Below are 21661 nucleotides of genomic sequence, written 5' to 3'. Positions count from 1 at the left end.
AGCTGCTCACACTTGTCAAACACTATGTTTGACGAGTGTGACCAACCTGTCAATTGCTTTCCAAGCGATGCTTCAAATCGCTTGGAAAGTGCTTGAATATCGCACGCGAAAATCGCGATCATAATCGCGGAAAAAAACGCGCGATTTCTGGGAAGGAGTCCGGTTTTTAGTGTCCGGAATAAAACGCTACGTGGGCACATAGCCTTACTATAAATCTGAAATATCCAGAGATAGAACAAATCTGTATCAATGTAAGATTTACATTAAGATGTAAAACCACTTACCCCAGATGAGAATGATATACCGTATTGGTATAAAATACAAAATAACAGTTGCAACCAAGAGTATGGAACAGGCGAGCAAAGAAAGAAATGGCACGCTCCAATTAAAAGTACTAAAAAAAAAAAATAAAAAAAAAAATTAGAATTTACTTTTTCATACATAATTGGTAACAAAATAGAATATTACTAGATTTTCACAAAGTAAACTATGAACCATTTGTAATTGAAGCGAGACATGACAATGTAAGGGGTTAAAGAGGTACACGTGTTCTGTAACCAACCGCAGAAGACACCGTAAACTGCCTTTGGCTTGTGTGTCCTAGCGTCATAAATAACGAACGTGAAATCTGAACAAGTTTGCCTGTTTTACAAACAAGACACAGAGTCCATTTTGTGTGTGCCATTTCCTCCGTCCGACGCCCATACATGAATGCACACACCCATCTATAAACACCCACGCTATGTACATTGACAGCAGGTGTCCGAGAGCTCATGTGGCTGGTCCACCTCCCAGAAACATTTAAGTGTTCTGTACTGTACTTGCTGTCTCACAGTGGCTCTCTTATTTCCAGCCCCATGGTACCAGGCTTTACTCAAAATAAACTGCCTGCCTGCGATGCATGCTGATCAGGAGACGCACTGTGTAATCAGGAGGGAGTTCAGCTCGGCTCCTGGGGAGTTTAAAAAGGTTGAAAAGTATTTTTTCCTTCAACGACTTTAAATCCACTTACAAAGAGACGCACGGACAAAAGAGCAGCAAGTCAAGACAAAAGAAAGGCACAGAAGAAGTCTTCTCCTAAATACTGGAGATAATAAAATAATTTCAGCTAATTAAAATTAAAAAAAAACATACCACAGTTCAGTCCTGGAGTACATTTCTGTTGTAATTTATGCCAATAGTTTGGAGTATATTATGAAGAATTTGTCAATCGTGCTTGGCAACATGCCCCCCCTTGGTTAAAGAGAATTTGTCACCAGGTTTTCCCCATATAAAAAGTAACAGCCAGCATTTTTCATCCCTCTGTTACAGCAGTATGGTACGGTGCATATATATCACCGATCCGCACAGAAAAGACCTTTCATTATACAGACTGTGCAGCCAGTGTGATGGGCATCTCTGGTGTTGATCAGACGCCTCCTTTTCTTGAGACGACCGTCCTCTATCCACATTTCATATAAAGGATGCATCCTACGTCACCCACACCGTGTCCCCTACTACACTCCTGCGCAGGTACACAACTCTCTACCCTGCCGAGGGCAAAGTACTCTAGTGCGCATGAACCGGGAAAGACGAAGGACCGCAGACGACCCGGTAGAGGTAAAACATGCGCACGCACACGTCAGTGGTTTGATCTGCACTCGGCAGGGCAGAGAATTAATCATGTGCAGGAGCATGATACATTGTAAGGATGACATGTCATCCACAAAGAAAGACGGTGATTCCAAGGAGAGACGCAGCGTCAGATCAAGATCAGAGACCCCCATCTGACCAGACCAAATCATCCGAGTATAATAAAAGGTCTTTTTTGTGCCTTGCAGAGAGGGTTGGGAATATATATACAGCATTCTATTATGCAATAACAGAGGGCTGAAAGATGCTGGCATTACTTTACAGTATATGGGGAAAACCTGGTGACTAGTGATGAGTGAGCGTGCTCGGATACGGTGTTCTCTGAGCATGCTTGTGTGCCAATAGAAGTATCTTCTGCATGCCCAAACACTATGTTTAAGTTGCTATGGCTGCACGTCTTGCGGCTGTTCCACATCCGCAATTTATGCAGGGATTGCATGTTAGTATCGTATAGTACTGCCTAACAGGCAATCTCTGCATTTGTTGTGGCTGTCGAACATTAGTATAGTACTGCCTATGTTCGAGTCGCTGTGGCTGCATGTCTCGTAGCTGTTCAACAGCCGCAACAAATGCAGGGATTGTCTGTTAGTATAGTGTAGTATAGTACTGCCTAACAGGCAATCCCTGCATTTATTGCAACCGTAGTACAAGATTTTTTGGTTAAATTACAAACAGTAAAAACTAAAAAAAAAAACTAAAATATTACAACTTTTTTTAGTGGGACTGGCATTGACAATACTTTTAAGAGTATTTTTTATCGATCATCACAAAATAAATGCAGCTTTAGAGTGAATGTCACCCAAAACCATGACATTTTAAGGTCCATAGGCGTCTGCACATATGGTTTTATTAACCGCCATAGTGAGCCTTGCAAATCTTAAAATGCGCTACATAAATTGTGCAGACATTGGATTTACAGATGTAGCTGGGGCTAAATGAACTTTTGCAGTGGTACATTTAAGTTTTCTATACTGTGGCGATAGAAAAATAAACACGCTGCCTGTCGACCCATACACAAACTAAAGTAGGCCCAAAGCCCAGATTTCAGCTGAAGATCTAATATGTATTGGGGCCTCCTGACTCTCCTCAATAGATTATGTTGGGGAAGAGAAGTACCCAGTCGTTGGAATTTAAATGGCAGATCCTTTTGTTCAACGGAACTAAAGTAGTAGTAGATTAAGCTAATGCCAAAGGGAGTATTTCTGTGTATTGGGTGGTCAGCAAGACAACCATCTGGTGTGTATGGGGGTCTTAAAGAGAGACTGTCCGCACAGAATCTAATTTGGTAATATCACAGTGCAATGTTATTTGCGGTAGAATTGGGAAAGCAGTCATTTCAGTGTGCCTCTTTGGCTACTTCCCATTCGGCCAAGATTGATATTTTTGTTTAAGGGGACATGTTTAAAAATGGCCTGTCAATTATGGTGAGCTGGATGGGGGTAGCAGCTTTTCAAAGGAAAGCAAAGATGCCTGCATTGTGAGAATCTGTTGTTGATCCTGTGGTTCGGGCAGCATGAACCACGTGACAGAATCCTTTTAGGTACCATTTGGTTTCTAAAGATATAATGTCTAACCGTAATTTAAAATCAAAAGTTCCTAGCAACCAATCTGTCCCCATTCACACAAGGCTGTACCACTCTGTTCGAGCCCAGTGAATATAGATTGAACAGATTGATTGAATATGCGTTTGCTGACTTGACGAAGATGCTGGCAAGGTCACAAAGCATATTTCCTGCCATATTACTAAACGAGAACTGTTACTCACCCATACACTACAGATGAGGAAGGTCTCCAGAAGAAAAAAAAAAAAAAACAGAAAACTTACTTTTTTATTCGCTCTCCAAAGCAAGCAATTTCTTCTAAAATGTTTTGTGCTGTAATAACTATATCTTGCACCATTTGGATCCGGTCCCTGATGCTCTTTCTCTCAGATTCCTGTAGAGCAGAGTAAATAAAAACACAATTTAAGAAAAAAAAAAAAAAAAAAGTCCATTATCGTTCACTACATACAAGTGATCTCCGAACAAGTAACACACAGTTTGCTTAACTTTGTCAGAGGAATAACGGATAAGAAATGGTGACATGTGAAGAGCCAGGACAAGCCTACTCGTGCTGCCGCAGCGAGACATCATCTGGCAGTGCCATCGACGTCCCGCTGACTTTATTTACACATTTCAGATCGAACCAAGAAATGTGGTTATAACACAGTTTAACAAGCACAACATTACTTCTGCTGTAACGATCAAGCTGCTCAGGAAGAGCAGTGCAGACTCCATCTGAGCAACACAATAGAAATCGTACGGCTTTTTTTTTTTTTGGTTATTGTAAAACATCCAGAAAAGTCACTGTTTAGAAAATGCATTAACTTTGTCACGTGTTTTGTTGTGAAATTGTGGCATAAAAATACATAAATGAAGATAATCGTATGATAACAGATTACGGTATATTGCACAATGCAGGAATAAATTCACAATAGGTTGTTTCATACACAAAAAACTGAAATGCAAGGGATTGTTATTTTTCATAATGAATTCCCTGCAATTTCAAGTTTTCTACCAGTGATCATCAAAACTAAGCCGTCTATTTCATTGTTCAAGGGGTGGACATACAGCATGTGCTGCAGTTTCAGCTGTGCAGGGGCCTGTGAGAGGATGGGAGCCCTTGCCACTTAAAACAACAGCGATCACAGTGCATCTGTACTGTGCAGTTTTTGGTACAGATTGCTGCAGTCCAGGGGCTTAAAGATCACGGTCACAGAGGTCACGCCCACGATCGGGTCCATGCGGGTGACGGGCCTGCTAAAGCCAGCGCAAACTTCAACTGGATGTACGTGTTCGAACGCACATTCGGCTGAATTGTATTGCAGTGCAGAGACCGTGCACTGCAATAAACACTGCCAGCCAATCAGAGGCCAGCAGCTGACGTTTATGGGGAAAAAAAAAAAAAAAGGAAATTTGGCAAAAATTTGGAAAATGTTGTAATTTCCGAACTTTGAATTCTTATGCTCTTAAATCAGAGAGCCACGTCACAAAATAGTTAATAAATAACATTTCCCACATGTCTACTTTATAACCACACAATTTTTTAAATATTTTTTTTCCTAACCTACAAGGGTTAAAACTTGACCAGCGATTTCTCCTTTTTCCAACAAATTTACAAATCTATTTTTTAGGGACAAGCTCACATTTGAAATGATTTTGAGGGGTCTATATGACAAAAAACAAAAAAAGTGACTCCATACTAGAAACTGTACCCCTCAAGGTCCTCAAAACAACATTCGAGAAGTTTATTAACCCTTCAGGTGCTTAAAAATGTTTGGAATGTGGGGGAAAAAAAATGAACATTTAACTATTTTTTGCAAAACATTTACTTAAGACAATTTTTTTTTGATTTTCATAATGGTAACAGGAAAAATGGAACCCCAAAATTTGTTGGGCAATTTCTCGTGAGCATGCAGATACCTCATCTGTAGGGAAAAACCACGTTTGGGAGCATGGCCGAGTGCCATGACTTTTTTTAAAATGCAAATTTGCTGGAATAATAAGTGCAGCCCTTGATGTTCCTACAGTGAAAATCCCCCACATGTGACCCCATTTTGGAAACTAAACTCCTCAAGGAATGCATTTAGATGTGTGGTGAGCACTTTGAACCCCCCAGGAGCTTCACAGAAGTTTAACACGTTGCGCCATGAAACAAAAAAAAAAAAAAATATATCACATTTTTCCCAGAAAAATGTTATTTTAGCCCCAATTTTGTTTATTTTCACAAGGGTAACAAAAGAAATTGCACAACAAAATGTATCATACAATTTCTCCAGAGTATGCAGATACCCCATATGTGGGGGAATACTGCTTGTAGGCAGAGTGCAAAGTTCAGAAGGGAAGAGGCGCCATATTGGAGTTCTGATTTTGCTGGAATGGTTTGAGGGTACCATGTCACATTGGCAGAGCAACAACAGAAACCCCCTATATGTGAACTCATTTTACAAACTACACTCCCCAATGAACTCATCTAGGGATGCAGTGATCATATTAACACCACATGTGCCTCACAGAATTTTATACCACTGAGCGGTGAAGAAAGAATAAATTACATTTTTTACCACTAATATGCTGTTTTAACCTCAAGTTTTTAATTTTTCTAAGGGCTAATTGGATTTTTTTTTTACAACAAACTAAGGTCAATTTTTTCCACGGGTGCGCCAATATCCTACATGTAAATCAGGAAATAATTTTCAGGCACAATACAAAACTCTGAAGAGAAGGAGCGCCATACTATAGTGCAGATTTTACGGTTATAGTTTGCTGGTGCCAGGACCCAATGGGAGAGCCCCTGAGTTGCCAGAACAGCAGAACCCCACCATATGTGACCCCATTTTAAAAACTACACCACTGGTGTGTCACAGAATTTTACACCATTGGGCAGTGAAGAAAAAACTACATTTTTACCCTCAAAATTTTGTTTCAGCCCCAGATTTTACATTTTCATAGGAGTAAAAATGGCACTATAATTTGTCTCACAATTTCTACGGAATGTGGCAATACCCCATATGTGGCTGTACAGTACTCCTTAGCCATACGGAGAGACTCGGGAGGGACAGAGCGCTATTTGCCTCCTGGAGGGCAGATTTTCCTAGAATAGTTTGTGGACTCCATATACAGATCCCCCAAGTGTTAGAAGAGCAGAATCCCCCGTCAAGTGACACCAATTTTGGAAATTTTAGCCCTTTGGGAATTTATCTACAGGTCTATTGACGATTTTCACTCCATGGGTGTTTTACAGAAACAAAGCAGCAATGAATGTTGCCAAGTGAAAACTGCAAACTACTGCTGTAGTGACCAGTACACGTTGCAGTCACCAGTACGTCATGCACCTGTAAGCTAGGCAGGCTCTCATTGCTTCAGAAATAACAGACGTAGATGCTATATGTGGTTTAGGGTACACGGTGGGGCTGAGAAGGGAGTGGGGCATTTGTATTTGGAAGCGTAGAATTTGCTGAATTTCTTTTGAGGGGTGAGGAGTCATTTCACTTTTTCAGAGCCTTTGTACTACCAGTAACATGGAAGCCCCCTATATTTCCGATGACAGACCTGAGCAGGGACTTGCTTTTTGTGGATTGCGTTGCAGCTTTTATTGGCAACATTTTACATAACTTGAGTAGTTTAAGCGATTAGATGACTATTCTTCGGGTCGGTGCTATTACAGCGATAACAAATTTATATCGGGTTTTTATGTTTGGCTGTTGTCACACACTAAAAGATGATTTTTATTGCAAAAACTAGTTTTTGCATAACCACATTGAGAGCTATAATTTTTCCATGTTTCGGGCCACAGAGTCATTTGAGGGCTAGTTTCTTTGTGTGAAGTGTTGAAGTTTTAATTGGTACCATTTTTGGGCATGACATTTTTTTGATCACTTTCTATTCCATTTTTTTGGGAGGTAGAATGAACTAAAAACAGCAATTCAGGAATTTTTATGTCATTCTGCATGTGGCAAAATTGATAAGGCAGTTTTATTCTTCGGGTCAGTACGATTACAGCGACATCACAGTAATATACTTATTTTTAGGTTTTGGAGCTTTTACACAAACTATTTTATAAGAAAAAAAATTTATTTTTACATCGCTTTATTCTAAGCCAACACTTATTTCTCTACTGATAGAGATGTGCAAAGGTTTGCTTTTTGCGGGACCAGATGACGTTTTCAGAGGTACCATGTTTGTTCATATTCATCATTTTGATCGTGTTTTATTTAAATTTTTGTTCAGCGGTATTATGACAAAGCATTGTTTTTTATGGTGTTCACTAAAGGGGTTAACTGATGGGACAGTTTCATATGTCGGGCCAATCCGGTCATGGCAATACCAAATGTGTACTTTTAATGTTTATATTTTCTTTTCATAAAAATATATATTTATGGGTACAAGGTATTTTTTTTATATTTTTACAATTTTTTAATTATTATTTATTTTTATTTTTTTACTTATTACTAGAGTTGAGCGAAACGGGTCGAAAAATTTCAAAAGTCGCCGACTTTTGGCAAAGTCGGGTTTCATGAAACGAAACCCGACCCTAGGATGAGGTCGGCCACGAGGTCGGCGACTTACGCGCCAAAGTCGCGATTCAAAAGTTTGTTTTGCACTCTTTTTCAGCCAATCAGGATCCACGGACACTGTGGGCAACGTGATGACATAGGCAGGGGTCACCACCATCTTTCAGAAGGGCATGCAAGTGATTGGTTTGCTTTGGTGGGCGTCACAGGGGGTATAAAAGGGCGTGCACGCCGACTGCCGATCTCAGTATAGGGAGAGGTTGCTGCTGATTCTGTAGGGAGAGCGTTAGACAGGGAAGAAGACAAAAAAACTGCTTCTGCTGCTAGCGATTTGGCCTGCACAACACACCAGTCACTGTGTGTGCAGTGCAAGGGGAGGCTATATAGTGGTGTATCAGTGGTGTTGGTTGTTGGGCTGCCTTCTAAGGCTTCCTGACATTCCTGCATTGCTGTTTACCCACTGCTCCGCAAACTGCTTTTTTAAAAGCAATCCCAATTTTTTTTTTTTGTCCTGCTGAGAAGAAAAAAAAACTGCTTCTGCTGCTAGCAATTTGGCCTGCACAACACACCAGTCACTGTGTGTGCAGTGCAAGGGGAGGCAGCTGGTAATGATGGTGTTGGTGGTGGATCTGATGGTAGTGGCAAGAGCAAAATAGGACCGAATGCAGGAGGTGTTGAGCCTGCGTCATCGTCTGGCTACATAAGGCCTCGAACGCTTAGTTTTCTAGGAGTTGGCAAACCGCTTTTAAAGCCAGAGCATCAGGAAAAAGTTTTGTCTTACATTGCTGACTCAGCCGCCAGCTCTATCGCCTCCTCTTCTTCAGTTGTAAAAAGTAAAAGAACTGAGTCGTCATTGGAGGCTCATGTTCATGAACCACACCTTTCCTTGTGTCCTTCACCCCAACCAAGATTGAAGGATGACGCAGGCCATACTACTGATTACTCCATGGAGCTGTTTTCAAATACCATGCCTGGATTATCAAGTGAAATGGTGAATTACCCAGGCCAAGATGAATCTGACATGGAGTGCACTGATGCACAGCCGCTGATGGATGATTCTGCTGGTACATTCACTCAGAGCACTACATTGTCCTCGCAGTGTACAGAGCCAGATTCTGACCCTGATGAGACTCAGGTGCCCCTTCCCGCACACTATACCACCATACATGGTGACACAGAGGAAGGTGCACATGACATAGAAGAGGAGGTGATGGATGACCCAGTTGTTGACCCAGATTGGCATCCATTGGGGGAAGAGGGTGCTGCTTCCAATAGCTCAGATGAGGAGCATCCACAGCAGACATCGACATCGCAACAGCTGTTATCTGGCAGGCCCGGAGCACTCCAAAGACAGGTTCCAAACATCAAAAGAGTTGCTGGACAGCTTGTCCAGAGGGTCAAAAGATCACAGCGTGCTAGGCCGCAAAATGTCTGCCAAAGTAGGAAGAGTGCAGTGTGGCACTTTTTTGAACAAAATCCTCATGATCAGGCCAAGGTTATCTGTAAGAAGTGCGCAAAGACCTTTAGCCGAGGGAAAAATCTGAAAAATTTGAATACCAGTTGCATGCTTAGACATTTAACCAGCATGCACTTGCAAGCGTGGACACAACACCAAACCTCAAGTGCCACATGTGCAACTGATCACAACGAAGGTAGTCAGCAACGCTACATTGTTTCCCCCACTGTAAGCCCACCAGTTAGCACAGCAGCAAATGTTGAGGTGTCGTTGCAAGGCCACAGCAGTCAGGGAATCCCACTGTTATATCAACGAAAGACTGATTCTAGGCCATCAGAAAGAACACCAACTCCATCACCATCATCAACCCTCTCTCAGTCCGCCCTGTCCACCGCTACTTCCACCATATGCAGCTCTCAAGTCCAGCTCACCCTCCCAGACACTATGAGTAGGTCAAGAAAGTACTCAGTCTCTCATCCGCGTACACTGGGTTTGAACGCCCACATTGCCAAACTAATCTCGTTTGAGATGATGCCCTTTCGGTTGGTGGAAAGCACAGCTTTCCGCGAACTCATGGCCTATGCAGTACCACGCTATGACCTACCCAGTCGCCACTTCTTCTCTCGCAAATCCATCCCAGCCCTCCACCATCATGTGAAAGACCGCATTGTCCATGCACTCAAGCAGTCAGTGAGCGGAAAGGTGCACCTCACAACTGATGCATGGTCCAGTCGGCATGGCCAGGGCCGTTACGTGTCCATCACTGCGCACTGGGTTAATGTGGTGGATGCAGGGTCCACAGGGGACAGCGGTGGTGGGACAGTGCTGCCTAGCCCACGGTATAGGAAACAGTTGGCTGTAGGCGTTCGACCCTCCTCCTCCTCCTCCAGAAGCGAAAGCTCGTCCACAGAGCGCAGTCGTACGAGCACTCCATCTGCAGCTGCCACTGTTGCACACGATGTGTCCCCCTATCGAGCAGCTAGTGGAAAGCGTCAGCAGGCTGTGTTGCAGATGATGTGTTTGGGCAACAGACACACCGCCGAGGTGCTGGCCGAGTACTTGAAGCGACAAACTGAGTCATGGCTGGGCAGTGTACATCTTGAGGCAGGCAAGGTAGTTAGTGATAACGGCCGTAATTTTGTGGCAGCCATAGCCCTTTCAAAACTCAGCCATATACCTTGCTTGGCTCACACCTTGAACCTGGTGGTGCAGTGCTTCCTCAAAAATTATCCGGAGTTAACAGCCCTGCTCCAGAAGGTGCGAAGACTGTGCGCGCACATCCGCCGGTCGCCTGTACACTCCGTTCGGATGCAGAAGCTGCAGCGATTGCTCCACCTTCCCAACCACCGCCTTATTATCGACATTGCAACAAGGTGGAACTCCACCCTGCACATGGTGGAGCGGCTGTGCGAGCAGAGGCAGGCCATAATGCATTTGTGGGAGGATACACGGCAAGGCACTTTGAGAGCAGACATGGAGTTGACAGGTGTGCAGTGGTCGAAGCTGAAAGACCTTTGTAAAGTCCTTCAGTGTTTTGAGGAATGCACACGGCTGGTAAGCGCAGACGACGCCATCCTAAGCATGAGCATCCCACTTATGCGTCTGCTCATGCAAACTTTGACGCACCTTAAGGAGCAGGCGTCTGCAGCCAATGTTGATGAGGAGGAAGAGGAGGAGGGAATCCTTGATGACATTCAGCCATTGTCTGCTCAGGGACCTCTCCTGGACGAGGTGGAGGAAGAAGAGGAGGAGGATGATGGGGATGATTACTTAGGGGAGGAGGATGCATCTCGTGGGGCAAGTGAAAATGTTGGCGTGGCAAGGTCTGGTACAGGGTTTGTGCGTGACTGGAGGGATGTGGATTTGCCAGAAAGTGCTCCTCCAACCAGCACTCGCACTGCATCATTGACACCGGGAACATTGGCCCACATGTCAGATTATGCCTTGCAGATCCTAAAAAGGGACCCACGCATTGCCAAAATGATGAACGATGACGACTACTGGTTGGCCAGCATCCTGGATCCACGCTATAAAGGCAAATTACAAAACATCATGCCACAGGAGAACCTTGACCTAATATTGGCTAATAAACAAGCAACTCTGGTAAATCGGTTGCTTGAGGCATTCCCAGCACACAGCAGCGGTGATGGTTCTCACACGAGCCATACGGGCTGGGGGCAGCTTGGCAGAGGTGTTCGTGGTGCACACAGCAGAAGTGGCGTTGGAGACAGGGGTTTCATGACAATGTTGTGGACTGATTTTTCAAGTACTGCTCACACAACTGGTAATACTGCATCGATGGAAAGTGACAGGAGACAGCAGTTGTCAACTATGGTTACAAACTACTTTTCCTCCCATATCGATGTTCTCCCACACAGGTCATTCCCCTTTGACTATTGGGCCGCTAAACTGGACACCTGGCCTGAATTGGCACAATATGCCTTACAGGAGCTCGTTTGCCCAGCTGCAAGTGTGCTATCGGAAAGAGTCTTCAGTGCAGCTGGATCAATCCTGACAGAAAAAAGGACCCGTCTGTCAACCCAAAATGTGGATGATCTAACCTTCATTAAAATGAACCACGCATGGGTTTCCAAGGATTTTGTCCCACCTTCCTCTGATGACACATAGGGTGACAGAAAAATGGCTTGCTTTGGTCCACCTCTTCCTGGGACTTGTCCTATTTCACCTTTTGCATCAGCTGAATGTCCAACATCAACATATGCCACTTTCTAAAACTCCCTAACTGTGCTGCCTCCCCCCCCCCATGGCCGGGGTCACCACCTAGCGCACGACACCGTGCGAGTGCCGTTGCCTTGGACAGGTGGGTAGGCCGACTCTTGGGCGCGGGCACTGGTACAGGGTCCTTCATAGTGCAATCAAGTGTCTCTGACGGTGGTGGTGCACACCCGCCGTCAGACACACCGCCGTACTATGAGGGGCCCAGTGCCAGTACCGACGCCCACGAGTGGGCCCCCCTTGCTTGGGCAGGGCCCCAGCATTTGCAATCTTTACCTCTCCCTGCTCCTCCGCTGTGTAGTCTGGGCCGTCAAATCCATACTGTGCCTGACACCGTCTGAGCCTGCCTCCTGAGACATATATTTTGAATGTGTACGCTATCCATACATGTTATCCGGGGAAACGGTACCCTTTCTAACCTTTGTGCAATCACGTGCAATCCATACTGGGCCTAACACCGTCTGAGCCTGCCTCCTGAGACATATATTTTGAATGTGTACGCTATCCATACATGTTATCCGGGGATACGGTACCCTTTCTAACCTTTGTGCAATCACGAGCAATCCATACTGGGCCTAACACCGTCTGAGCCTGCCTCCTGAGACATATATTTTGAATGTGTACGCTATCCATACATGTTATCTGGGGATACGGTACCCTTTCTAACCTTTGTGCAATCACGTGCAATCCATACTGGGCCTAACACAGTCTGAGCCTGCCTCCTGAGACATATATTTTGAATGTGTACGCTATCCATACATGTTATCCGGGGATACGGTACCCTTTCTAACCTTTGTGCAATCACGTGCAATCCATACTGGGCCTAACACCGTCTGAGCCTGCCTCCTGAGACATATATTTTGAATGTGTACGCTATCCATACATGTTATCTGGGGATACGGTACCCTTTCTCACCTTTGTGCAATCACGTGTAATCCATACTGGGCATGAGAACGGCTGGCGAGCTGTTAAGCAAGCTACAGCACCTGTGGTTTGCACACGCAAGTTTTTCATTTTTTCAGGAATGACGGTTAGGCCTAATTCCGGAACTGCGGTTGACCTGCACTTACTGGGAAATCATTGTTCGCGGGTAATAATTGTAATCAGTGATCCCCATCACTAATGTTGTTCAGCGGGTTATCTGCACCTGTAAGCGACAAACGCTGGCCTTTTCAGTGTAGCGCACATGCAGCCACGGACATGTAAGGGCATGACACACCAGTTATTGGCCAATCTCATGTGCCAGAGCCTCACGTGTCCCTCTAGTAAGCCGGACTCGGACCGCGGGGCATGACGGAGTCTCGTTCGTTAACGGAATTAAGCTTGCAATGTGTGCATCTGTTCTGTAGCTGGCATGGTTGAGGTTTCCCAGGTGGAGTCGAATTTAACCGTAGGCTCCACTCCTGGTGGTGCCCTTCTGGACATTCCTTTAAGGTTCAGCTTTGCAACCATACTGCCCACGTAAAACAAACACTTTGCCTTCATGAACGCTGTTTGGAGGGTCATGACTCGTGGGAATAACGCCGCCCAATCAGTTAACCTGCTAGAGAGATCCTTCGTTGCTCCCAAGCATGACATCACACTCCCTAGGAAGAAGGTAATGCCACTGTGGCGACCGTACTCCTGGGGGCGACACAAGTGCACTGATGCCCAGCCACTGCTCGATGAATCTGCTGGTACATTGACCCAGACCACTACATTCCCCTCGCACGCTACACGACCTGAATCTGACCCTGATGAAACTCAGGTTACCCTTCCCATATACAGTTCCATCTTACACGGTGACAAAGAGGAAGCTGCAGATGAAAGTGCAGGTTCGGCCCACCCGCCATCAGACACACCACCGTACTATTAGGGGCCCTGTGCCAGTGCCGTCGCCAACGAGTGGGCCCCCCCCCTGCTTGCTCAGGATCACAGCACTTGCAAAGTTGAAATACTGTGCAGTGAGATGGAAGATGGGGACGACGAGGAATCCAGACAAGTACAGGGATTCCCTAGCGAGGAGACTTATTTGATTGTTTTCAATGTTGGGACAGCAATTTTTGGGGAGCACTATACTCTGGAGAATGATAGATGGGGCCCACCATACACTGGAACATTCCAAAGGTGGACATCAGACACTGGAGCAGCATTTACAGGGCCCATTATACACTAGAGCATTAGAAATGGGGCCCATTATGTTTGGAGCATTATTTGGGCCCATAAGACAGTGGAGCTTCATCCAAGGGGACCAACATATACTGTAGCATTATGTGGAGCTCATCATATACTGTTTCAAACATTATATGGGACCAATGATTCTGTATGGAGAAATAGATGGGCCTCGTCATGAGATGTAAAAAGTGAGGTATTTTTCATTGTACTATACCGCTATTTCTCTGCCGTATCGGAGCACGATGAGTTGTGGTATGTGTTAAAGGGGCGCTCTTTCGCCCAGGGCACATGAAAACCTGCAGCCAGCCCCCCCCCCCACAACTTTAGCCAAATAACCCCCATTTTTCAGTGCGTAACTTGTATTATGAAGTTAATTAAGGTTGACAAGCTTAAGTAAGAAGAATTGATGCTTTTGGCATTCAAATGGGCACTGTAGGTGTGTTCCTGTCCTCCTCTCACTGCCGACTTTTATTCCCCATTGACTTACATTGGGTTTCGTGTTTCGGGAGGACCCCGACTTTTCCCTATAATCGGACGATCTTGCTTGACCCGACTTTTGGAAAAGTCGGGTTTCACGAAACGAAACGCGACCCTAAAAAACCAAAAGTCGCTCAACTCTACTTATTACCTTTGTCCGACTATGAGACTTTCATTTTTTGCAGGCTGTCGCTTGCATGGCATAGAGATGCACAAGTATCCCTTTGTTATGCAAACTGCCAGCGTTGCATTAAAAGTTGCTGATCATGTTCTGAGCATGATCAAACAACTTTGCTAGTTCTGGTGACCCGAATGACATCATGACAACATTGGTCCACCATGCCAACGAACGATTGGGACTCTGCCATGACGTTGTGGGAGTCTATGATTCAAGGGCAGAGAGGCAGTCTTCCCTCTGAGCATGTACATAAAGTGCAGCACAGCTTCATCTCAACTAAAAGCCTAGATCCTTAGCTCAAGAAAAGAACAGAAATGTATAGGACATTTTATAACTTTCCCAAATTATTCTGAAAACATTTACAGCACAACCTGCACTGAACTACTGTACCCAATTTATTGTATATTTTAGGAGTCTGTCTCTATTCATATTCTACCAACTCCTACTCCACTGCCCTGGGAGAGATAGAGCGAAATTTTCCTAGAATAGTTTGTGAACTCCACATACAGAGCCCCCCAAGTGCTAGAAGAGTAGAATACCTCACTCAAGTGACCCCATTTTGGAAATTATACCCCTGGCCAAACGTGGACACTAAATGTGGTTTACACACAGTTGGGTTCAGAAGGGAGGGGGCATTTGGATTTGGGAATGCAGAATTTGCTGAATTTCTTTTGGCTGGCAAGGAGAATTTCGCTTTTTCAAAGCCTTTGTACTACCAGTAACGTGGAAGCCCCCAATAATTCCATTGACAGATAACGAACCTGAGTGGGGACTTTTTTTTGTGGATTGCGTTGAAGCTTTTATTGGGAACATTTTACATAACATTTTGCACCACATTTATCCTGCGCTCTACACTGAGCACTTATATTGGGGTTTCCATCTAAATCTCCAAATGACATGATTCAGATGAAACCCCCGAGGCATCCTTTCACAATAATGAGGCAAAAGAGTTACTCTGGACTCAGTTTAGCCTCTGTTCAGCAGTGTCCTTTACAGAAGTGCACAAAATAGTGGTGGACTGTGCTTTTATGCATGCCTAAAGAGACGGACACCGCCGCATCATAGGCCAGACATCGTCCAAAGTGCCTTCCATCTGCCTCATTGTAGGGAATCTTTCTTCGGGAGTTCTGTCTGAATCACGCATTTCAGAGAGGTACACAGAAACCCCAAGTGTAAGCGTTCAGCGCAGGATAAATGTGAGCTAAGGCCTGTTTCACACTTCCGTTTTTTCAAATCCGTCAAAATCCGTTGTTTTCCGTAAAAAAACGGATCCGCCATTTTTTGCAGGATCCGTTTTTTTTGTCCCATAGACTTCCATTACGGTTACCGCGGATCCGTCAAAAAAACGGATCAGTTTTTAAAAAAACGGATCCGTTTGCATCAGTTTCCGTCAAAAAAACGGAAACGGATCCGTTTGGCGGACACAAAAACGGAAGTGTGAAACAGGCCTAAGCCTTATTATGATCTTTGGGAGGCAGAATGATCAAATTAGTAGTAGATCAAATATTGGTTATTTTTACGATGTTCCTCATCTGGTATAAGTGATTAGACAACTTTATTCTTCTGGTTGGTGCGATTACAGCAATATCAGATTAATATCTTTTTTTTTGTTTGGCTGCTGTCACACACTAAAAGATGCTGTGCAATGTGTTATACAGGTACAGAAGCCTCTTAGACCATTCTCTGAGATTTTCATATCTTGATGACTCGGGGGTAGTAATGACGACCCCAGGTCACCATGGCAACGAACGAGCCTTTGCGATGACGTTGCAGGTTGGAGTCGATCTGAGGGCAGCCCCATCCCTCTTCCTGCTTCCTAAGTGTTGTTTTGATAACTCTCTTTTGCAGCATTTAGGGAGTTAAACAGCGTAGTGATAGTTTAAATGCATGACTGACATAGCACGTCATGATGCGGGAATTGACACTTGCTCATGAACTAGGTCAGTCACTCATCGTTAAGGGGTTAAACAGCGGGAGAATGGAGGATATATATACCAAGATGGAGGATAAATATAAATGAAACGTGGACAAAGGGTACAGAAACAATCAGCATGCACGCACAAAGATTAGATAATATGAATATTGACTAACCAGTCTATAAAACAAAAGGAAAGGATAGTTAATGTATGACAAATACAATGACAGCAGTTACTCTCAATACGCAGGAACACTTAAACAGTTATAGGAGAGAAAAATTAAATACGATTAACACTTTCTATAAATAAGTCAAGTCAATGGAACAATAACATTGTGCCCGTACTTTAGTAATTGCTAACTAAAGTAGAAGGGTCCTTGCTGAGTACCGCTGAAACTGCCACACCAGGCTGGAATTGGAGCCAGATCATCGTCCTGCAGCTTCGGACCACCGTAAGATTCGCCTGACTCCCGCTGCCACCACGCTAACTGTAACTACATTCCGACTATAAGACGCACCCCCATTTTCCCCCCAAATTTGGGGTGAAAAAAAGTGCATCTTATGATCCAAAAAATATGGTAATCAGAAAGCCGACTTTGGGAATGCCAATCTCTCCAAGAGCTTCAACACAGGGCTTAACCAAATCTTCAGAGATAAGCCCTCACATAGCCTAACCCAAGATGCTGTTTACTCTGTTGTCCTCACAGAGTCGGCTCATGTCAAGGTGATAAACGCATCCCAGAGTCACCAACAACAGATCCAGAGTCGCACAGCCCTATCCAGACTTTCTCCAAGAATGCGCAGCTTCACTTCCACACAGACTCTCCTTTGACTCCTTTTAACTGTAACCACCACCCCCCCCCCATGCTCCAACCATGGCCTCTCGCCGCTGTCCTCTACTGGCCAAATCAAATATCACATCACATCCAACAATACAATAAACTGGGCTTAACCCTTACATATATAGCAGGATGGGGAGTATTCATAGCAAGATAAGGGTCATATACACCAGGATGGGGCATGATATCAAGTCTATATATACCAGGAAGGGGGCCATAAATCCCAGGATAAAGGACATATTCCAGGATGGGGCCTAGGAGACAGATATATTATATACACACACACCCCAAGATGGGGCCTAGAAAGAGGGACATGGATACCACGATGGGAGACATATACTAGGATGTGCCCAAGATGGGGGACACGACTACATAATAGGGAAATTCCTCTATGGTTTCATTATCTTCAATGAGTGGGGGCGGAGATGTGAGCAGTGAAACCGGTGGAGGTCCTAGAACGAGATAGTTCGGCAAAAGGAAACTTCAGAATTCCCATTTCAATCGGAATAAAAACTTTAAAGCAGATTCTTTAAAGGTAATTAATTTATCATCTCATGTGCTTACAGCTGATCAAATGCAGGTTTTACAGATGGGATTAACTTTTTCACACTCTTCTAATTTAGACTTATTTGAAACCATAATGGATTTACATCTTTTCGCTAGAAAATTGGTACTTAAGCTTCATAATAAAGGGGATCTAATGAATATTTGTCCAAACAAGGAAGAGCAGGAGGCATTGGAAATTTTACAATCCTTACTGGATGAAAATGAACCAGAGGTGAGTACGTTTCCTTTGAGATTGTGTGGTAAATCTAAAAAGTTCCCATCTCTTTCACTCGTTCCGGCGGTTGAGGTGTTCACCAAATTGGTGACGGCTGATATTGAAGCCATGAGTGAAAAAGATTTACAGCTCTAATTTAAGTAATAAAGAGAGGAGGGATTTAGAAGAACTGGAAGCGTGGCACGATGTAGTGTTTAAAATGGCCGACAAAGGGGGTAACATCGTCATTTGGCCAAATGACATGTACGAGAATCAGGCCAATAAAATTCTTGAAGACCCTAAATGTTATCAGAGGTTAACTTATAACCCTCTGACTAAATTTCAGAATGATCTTGTTGAGATTTTGAATAGGCTTTTGAATGTGGAATTATCCCCAAAAGAATATTGGAAATACATAAATCCGCACATCCCCGTTTGGCTACATTTTATACATTTTATTTACTACCCAAAGTGCACAAAAATGCCCTAGATCCACCTGGGAGGCCAATTGTTTCTGCAAAAGAGGGGTTGTGAGAAACAGTTTGTAATATCATTGAGTTCTATTTGAAACCCATTGTCACTGAATTGCCCTCGTATATCAAAGACACCACGGCAGTTTTGGGGCATCTGGACCAGATACAGCTTAACAGCGATATGGTCCTGGTGACCGCAGACGTGGAGGCTTTATATTCATCCATTAGGCATGAAGATGGCCTGAGAGCAGTCTCCAGATATTTGAGACACAGTAGCTTGGATAAGGAAATGGCTGAGTTAATTTTGGAATTGTTGGAATTTGTGCTTGCGCACAATATTTTCACCTTCAACAAAAAAAATTTTGGCAGCTACAGGGGACAGCGATGGGGGCTTCTTGTGCCCCCTCGTATGTGAACCTTTTCATGGGAGCATGGGAATGAGCCATTTATCAAGATGAGACAGTGGCAGGTACAGAACATATCCATAAATGGATTCGATTTATCGATGATATTCTGTTCATATGGGAAGGTCCAATTAATGGCCTGGAACAACTAATGGCTGACTTAAATAACAATAATCTTAATAACAGATTATCTTACAAGTTTGGGAGAAGTATTGATTTTTTGGATCTTTTCATCACAGTCTCTCCTAAATGGTAATTTATCAACATCAGTATTCCGGAAATCTACGGCAACCAATTCCTATTTATATGCAACCTCAGCGCATCCCCAAAGTACTATTCAAGGAATCCCAATAGGACAATTTATGAGGATTAAGAGGATTTGCTCTGAGGAACAACAATTTGAACAGGAGGCTCGACAGCTTACTGATCGTTTAAGAGAAAAAGGGTATTGTAGACGAACCATTTCTAAAGGATATCAGAGAGTTAAACAAATATCAAGGAACAATTTGCTGTATCAACAAGGACAACCACATATTCGAACTCAGGATGGTAACCAGGTAAGATTTATTACCAGGTATAATAATAGATGGCAGGAAATAAGAGATGTCATGAAAAAACAATGGCAAATTTTACTTTCGGACCCGATATTGAAAGACCTTACCAAAAGAGCCATCTTTAGTGTCTAGGTCATCATGTAATTTACGTGACATTTTGGTGCATAGCCACTATAACCCCAAAAAATATGATGAGGAAGGTAGAGAGAAGTGTAGAGAGTAGAGAGAAGTGTGGTTTCTACCCATGTGGCATGTGTAAAGGTTGTAAAAACATGACAAAGTAAGACATTTAAAAATAAGGAAGCCACCAGAACTTATGACATCAGAACCCATATAACTTGCACTAGCAAAGGTGTCATTTACTATGCGGTATGTCCTTGTGACAAAATATACATTGGGTTAACAAGTAGAGAACTTAAGATCAGGGTGAGAGAGCACTGTTTATATACAGAAAGCCAGGGGTGTCTTGGATGATTCTTTGTTGAAAACAATTCCAAGACACTTTAAGAAGTTTCATCAATGCAATCCCAAACTCTTAAAGTTCAAAGGGATTGATATGATCCACATGGGCTTCCGGGGTGAGGATTTGGGAAAGAGGTTGGCTAAAAAAGAGTGCCAATGGATCTATAGGTTAGGCACGGTGGCACCATTTGGCCTCAACGAGAACTTTGATTTTGGGGCCTTTTTGGAGTAATTTTGGATTAATATGAATAGGATGTCTCCTCTTCCTTTCCTGGTTTTTCATTTTTTATTAATTTTTCAATTTCATCCAGTAATAAATGGGAAGAATTTTAGTATTAGGGTTTTTTCCTCATCTTGTTCTTATTCTTTTCCCTAATTTTCTTACTCCTGAAATTGTTTTTAACTGTATATTGCATACATTTTCTATTTTAGCATGGATCTTCATGGTTCATTCCTGATAAATATGACGGTGGTTGAGGAAGCGTCATTTCTGGATTTTTGCCATGTATGGTGGAAGAAAAGGGTCTTGGACACAGTCTACATGAAGTATTGAAATGATGATTGCAACATGCACTGGCCATTTTTTAATTTTTAAATGGATGTATTGTCTTTTATATCACAGTAATTTGTACTGATTTGGCACTACTTTTTTGCACTATTCATTGTCATGTATGGTATACTCTTTAATATACTGTTTTATATATAGTATTTTTTATATAATTATATATTTTTGAAAAATTTTTGTCACCTATTAATTTGATTTTTATATGGTGTAAAAAGTTTATTATATAATATATTTTTTATTATATATTTATATTTTTTTGAATATTCATACACAGCACATATTACTACCTATAATATATGTCTCATACTTCTAATATATATGTCACGTTCCCTTTATGCACTTTATTCACTTACTGTGCATTTGATATATTGCACTGTTATTTACAATGCTTTTGGGGATCAAATAGTGTCCATTGTTTCGGCCCTTCCGTCCCTGAATGGTAATTTCCCAGCGTCTAGTTCGTACGCATGCGCAGACCATGAGCTCACCAGTTCACGGGGCTCTGGTCTTTTCATGATGACGCACGCATGGAGAGCCTGAGTGGGCATTCCAGCGTGTTTATACATGTGACCGGAACACCCGGAACTATTTTGATATGGGAGCGATATTGGTTAGCGCATGCGCCGGTGAGACCTATGACGCTGGTAGATCTTTCCCCCGGATTGGTCACAGATGGTATTTAACCTTGCCGGCCTCCTGCCCTGACACGCCTCCCGAAGAAACGAAGCGAAACGCGCGTCGGGGCAGAGGGACTCCATTGTCTGTGCGGCGGCCAGCACTCTTTGTGTCAGGTAAATTGATTCCCCCTATTTTACATTTTTCCTGGGCATTTTATTCACATCCTGTATTTATTGGGGGCTTGCTCCTGTCATTATGTAGGCACATTTGGTTACTAGGGGAAATTGGTTGGACCAAAAACTGGTAATGCATATTTTGCAAAAATATTTATGGTTTAAACCTTGTCCTTTTATACAGATTTCATGATATTTGTTGGTATGTGCTTT

The 21661-nt window shown here is 43.3% G+C and overlaps 1 protein-coding gene across 5 annotated transcripts in view; it reads right to left on the bottom strand.

The window, feature by feature from the left end:
- Positions 1-21661, bottom strand: part of MCTP2 (multiple C2 and transmembrane domain containing 2) — a 273414-nt gene that overhangs the window by 7337 nt on the left and 244416 nt on the right. For all 5 annotated transcript variants that reach the window (XM_073568759.1, XM_073568762.1, XM_073568764.1 and 2 more), the window contains 2 exons: positions 3458-3567; positions 285-394 (listed from right to left, as the gene is read on the bottom strand). In XM_073568759.1, coding sequence (XP_073424860.1) covers positions 285-394; positions 3458-3567 — 220 coding nt within the window. The remainder of the gene's footprint in view (positions 1-284; positions 395-3457; positions 3568-21661) is intronic.

Source organism: Dendrobates tinctorius, unplaced genomic scaffold (genome assembly GCF_039654945.1).
Source record: "Dendrobates tinctorius isolate UK_male_01 unplaced genomic scaffold, ASM3965494v1 ptg000022l, whole genome shotgun sequence".
Taxonomy (NCBI): domain Eukaryota; kingdom Metazoa; phylum Chordata; class Amphibia; order Anura; family Dendrobatidae; genus Dendrobates; species Dendrobates tinctorius.
This window is presented reverse-complemented; position numbering and strand designations above follow the sequence as displayed.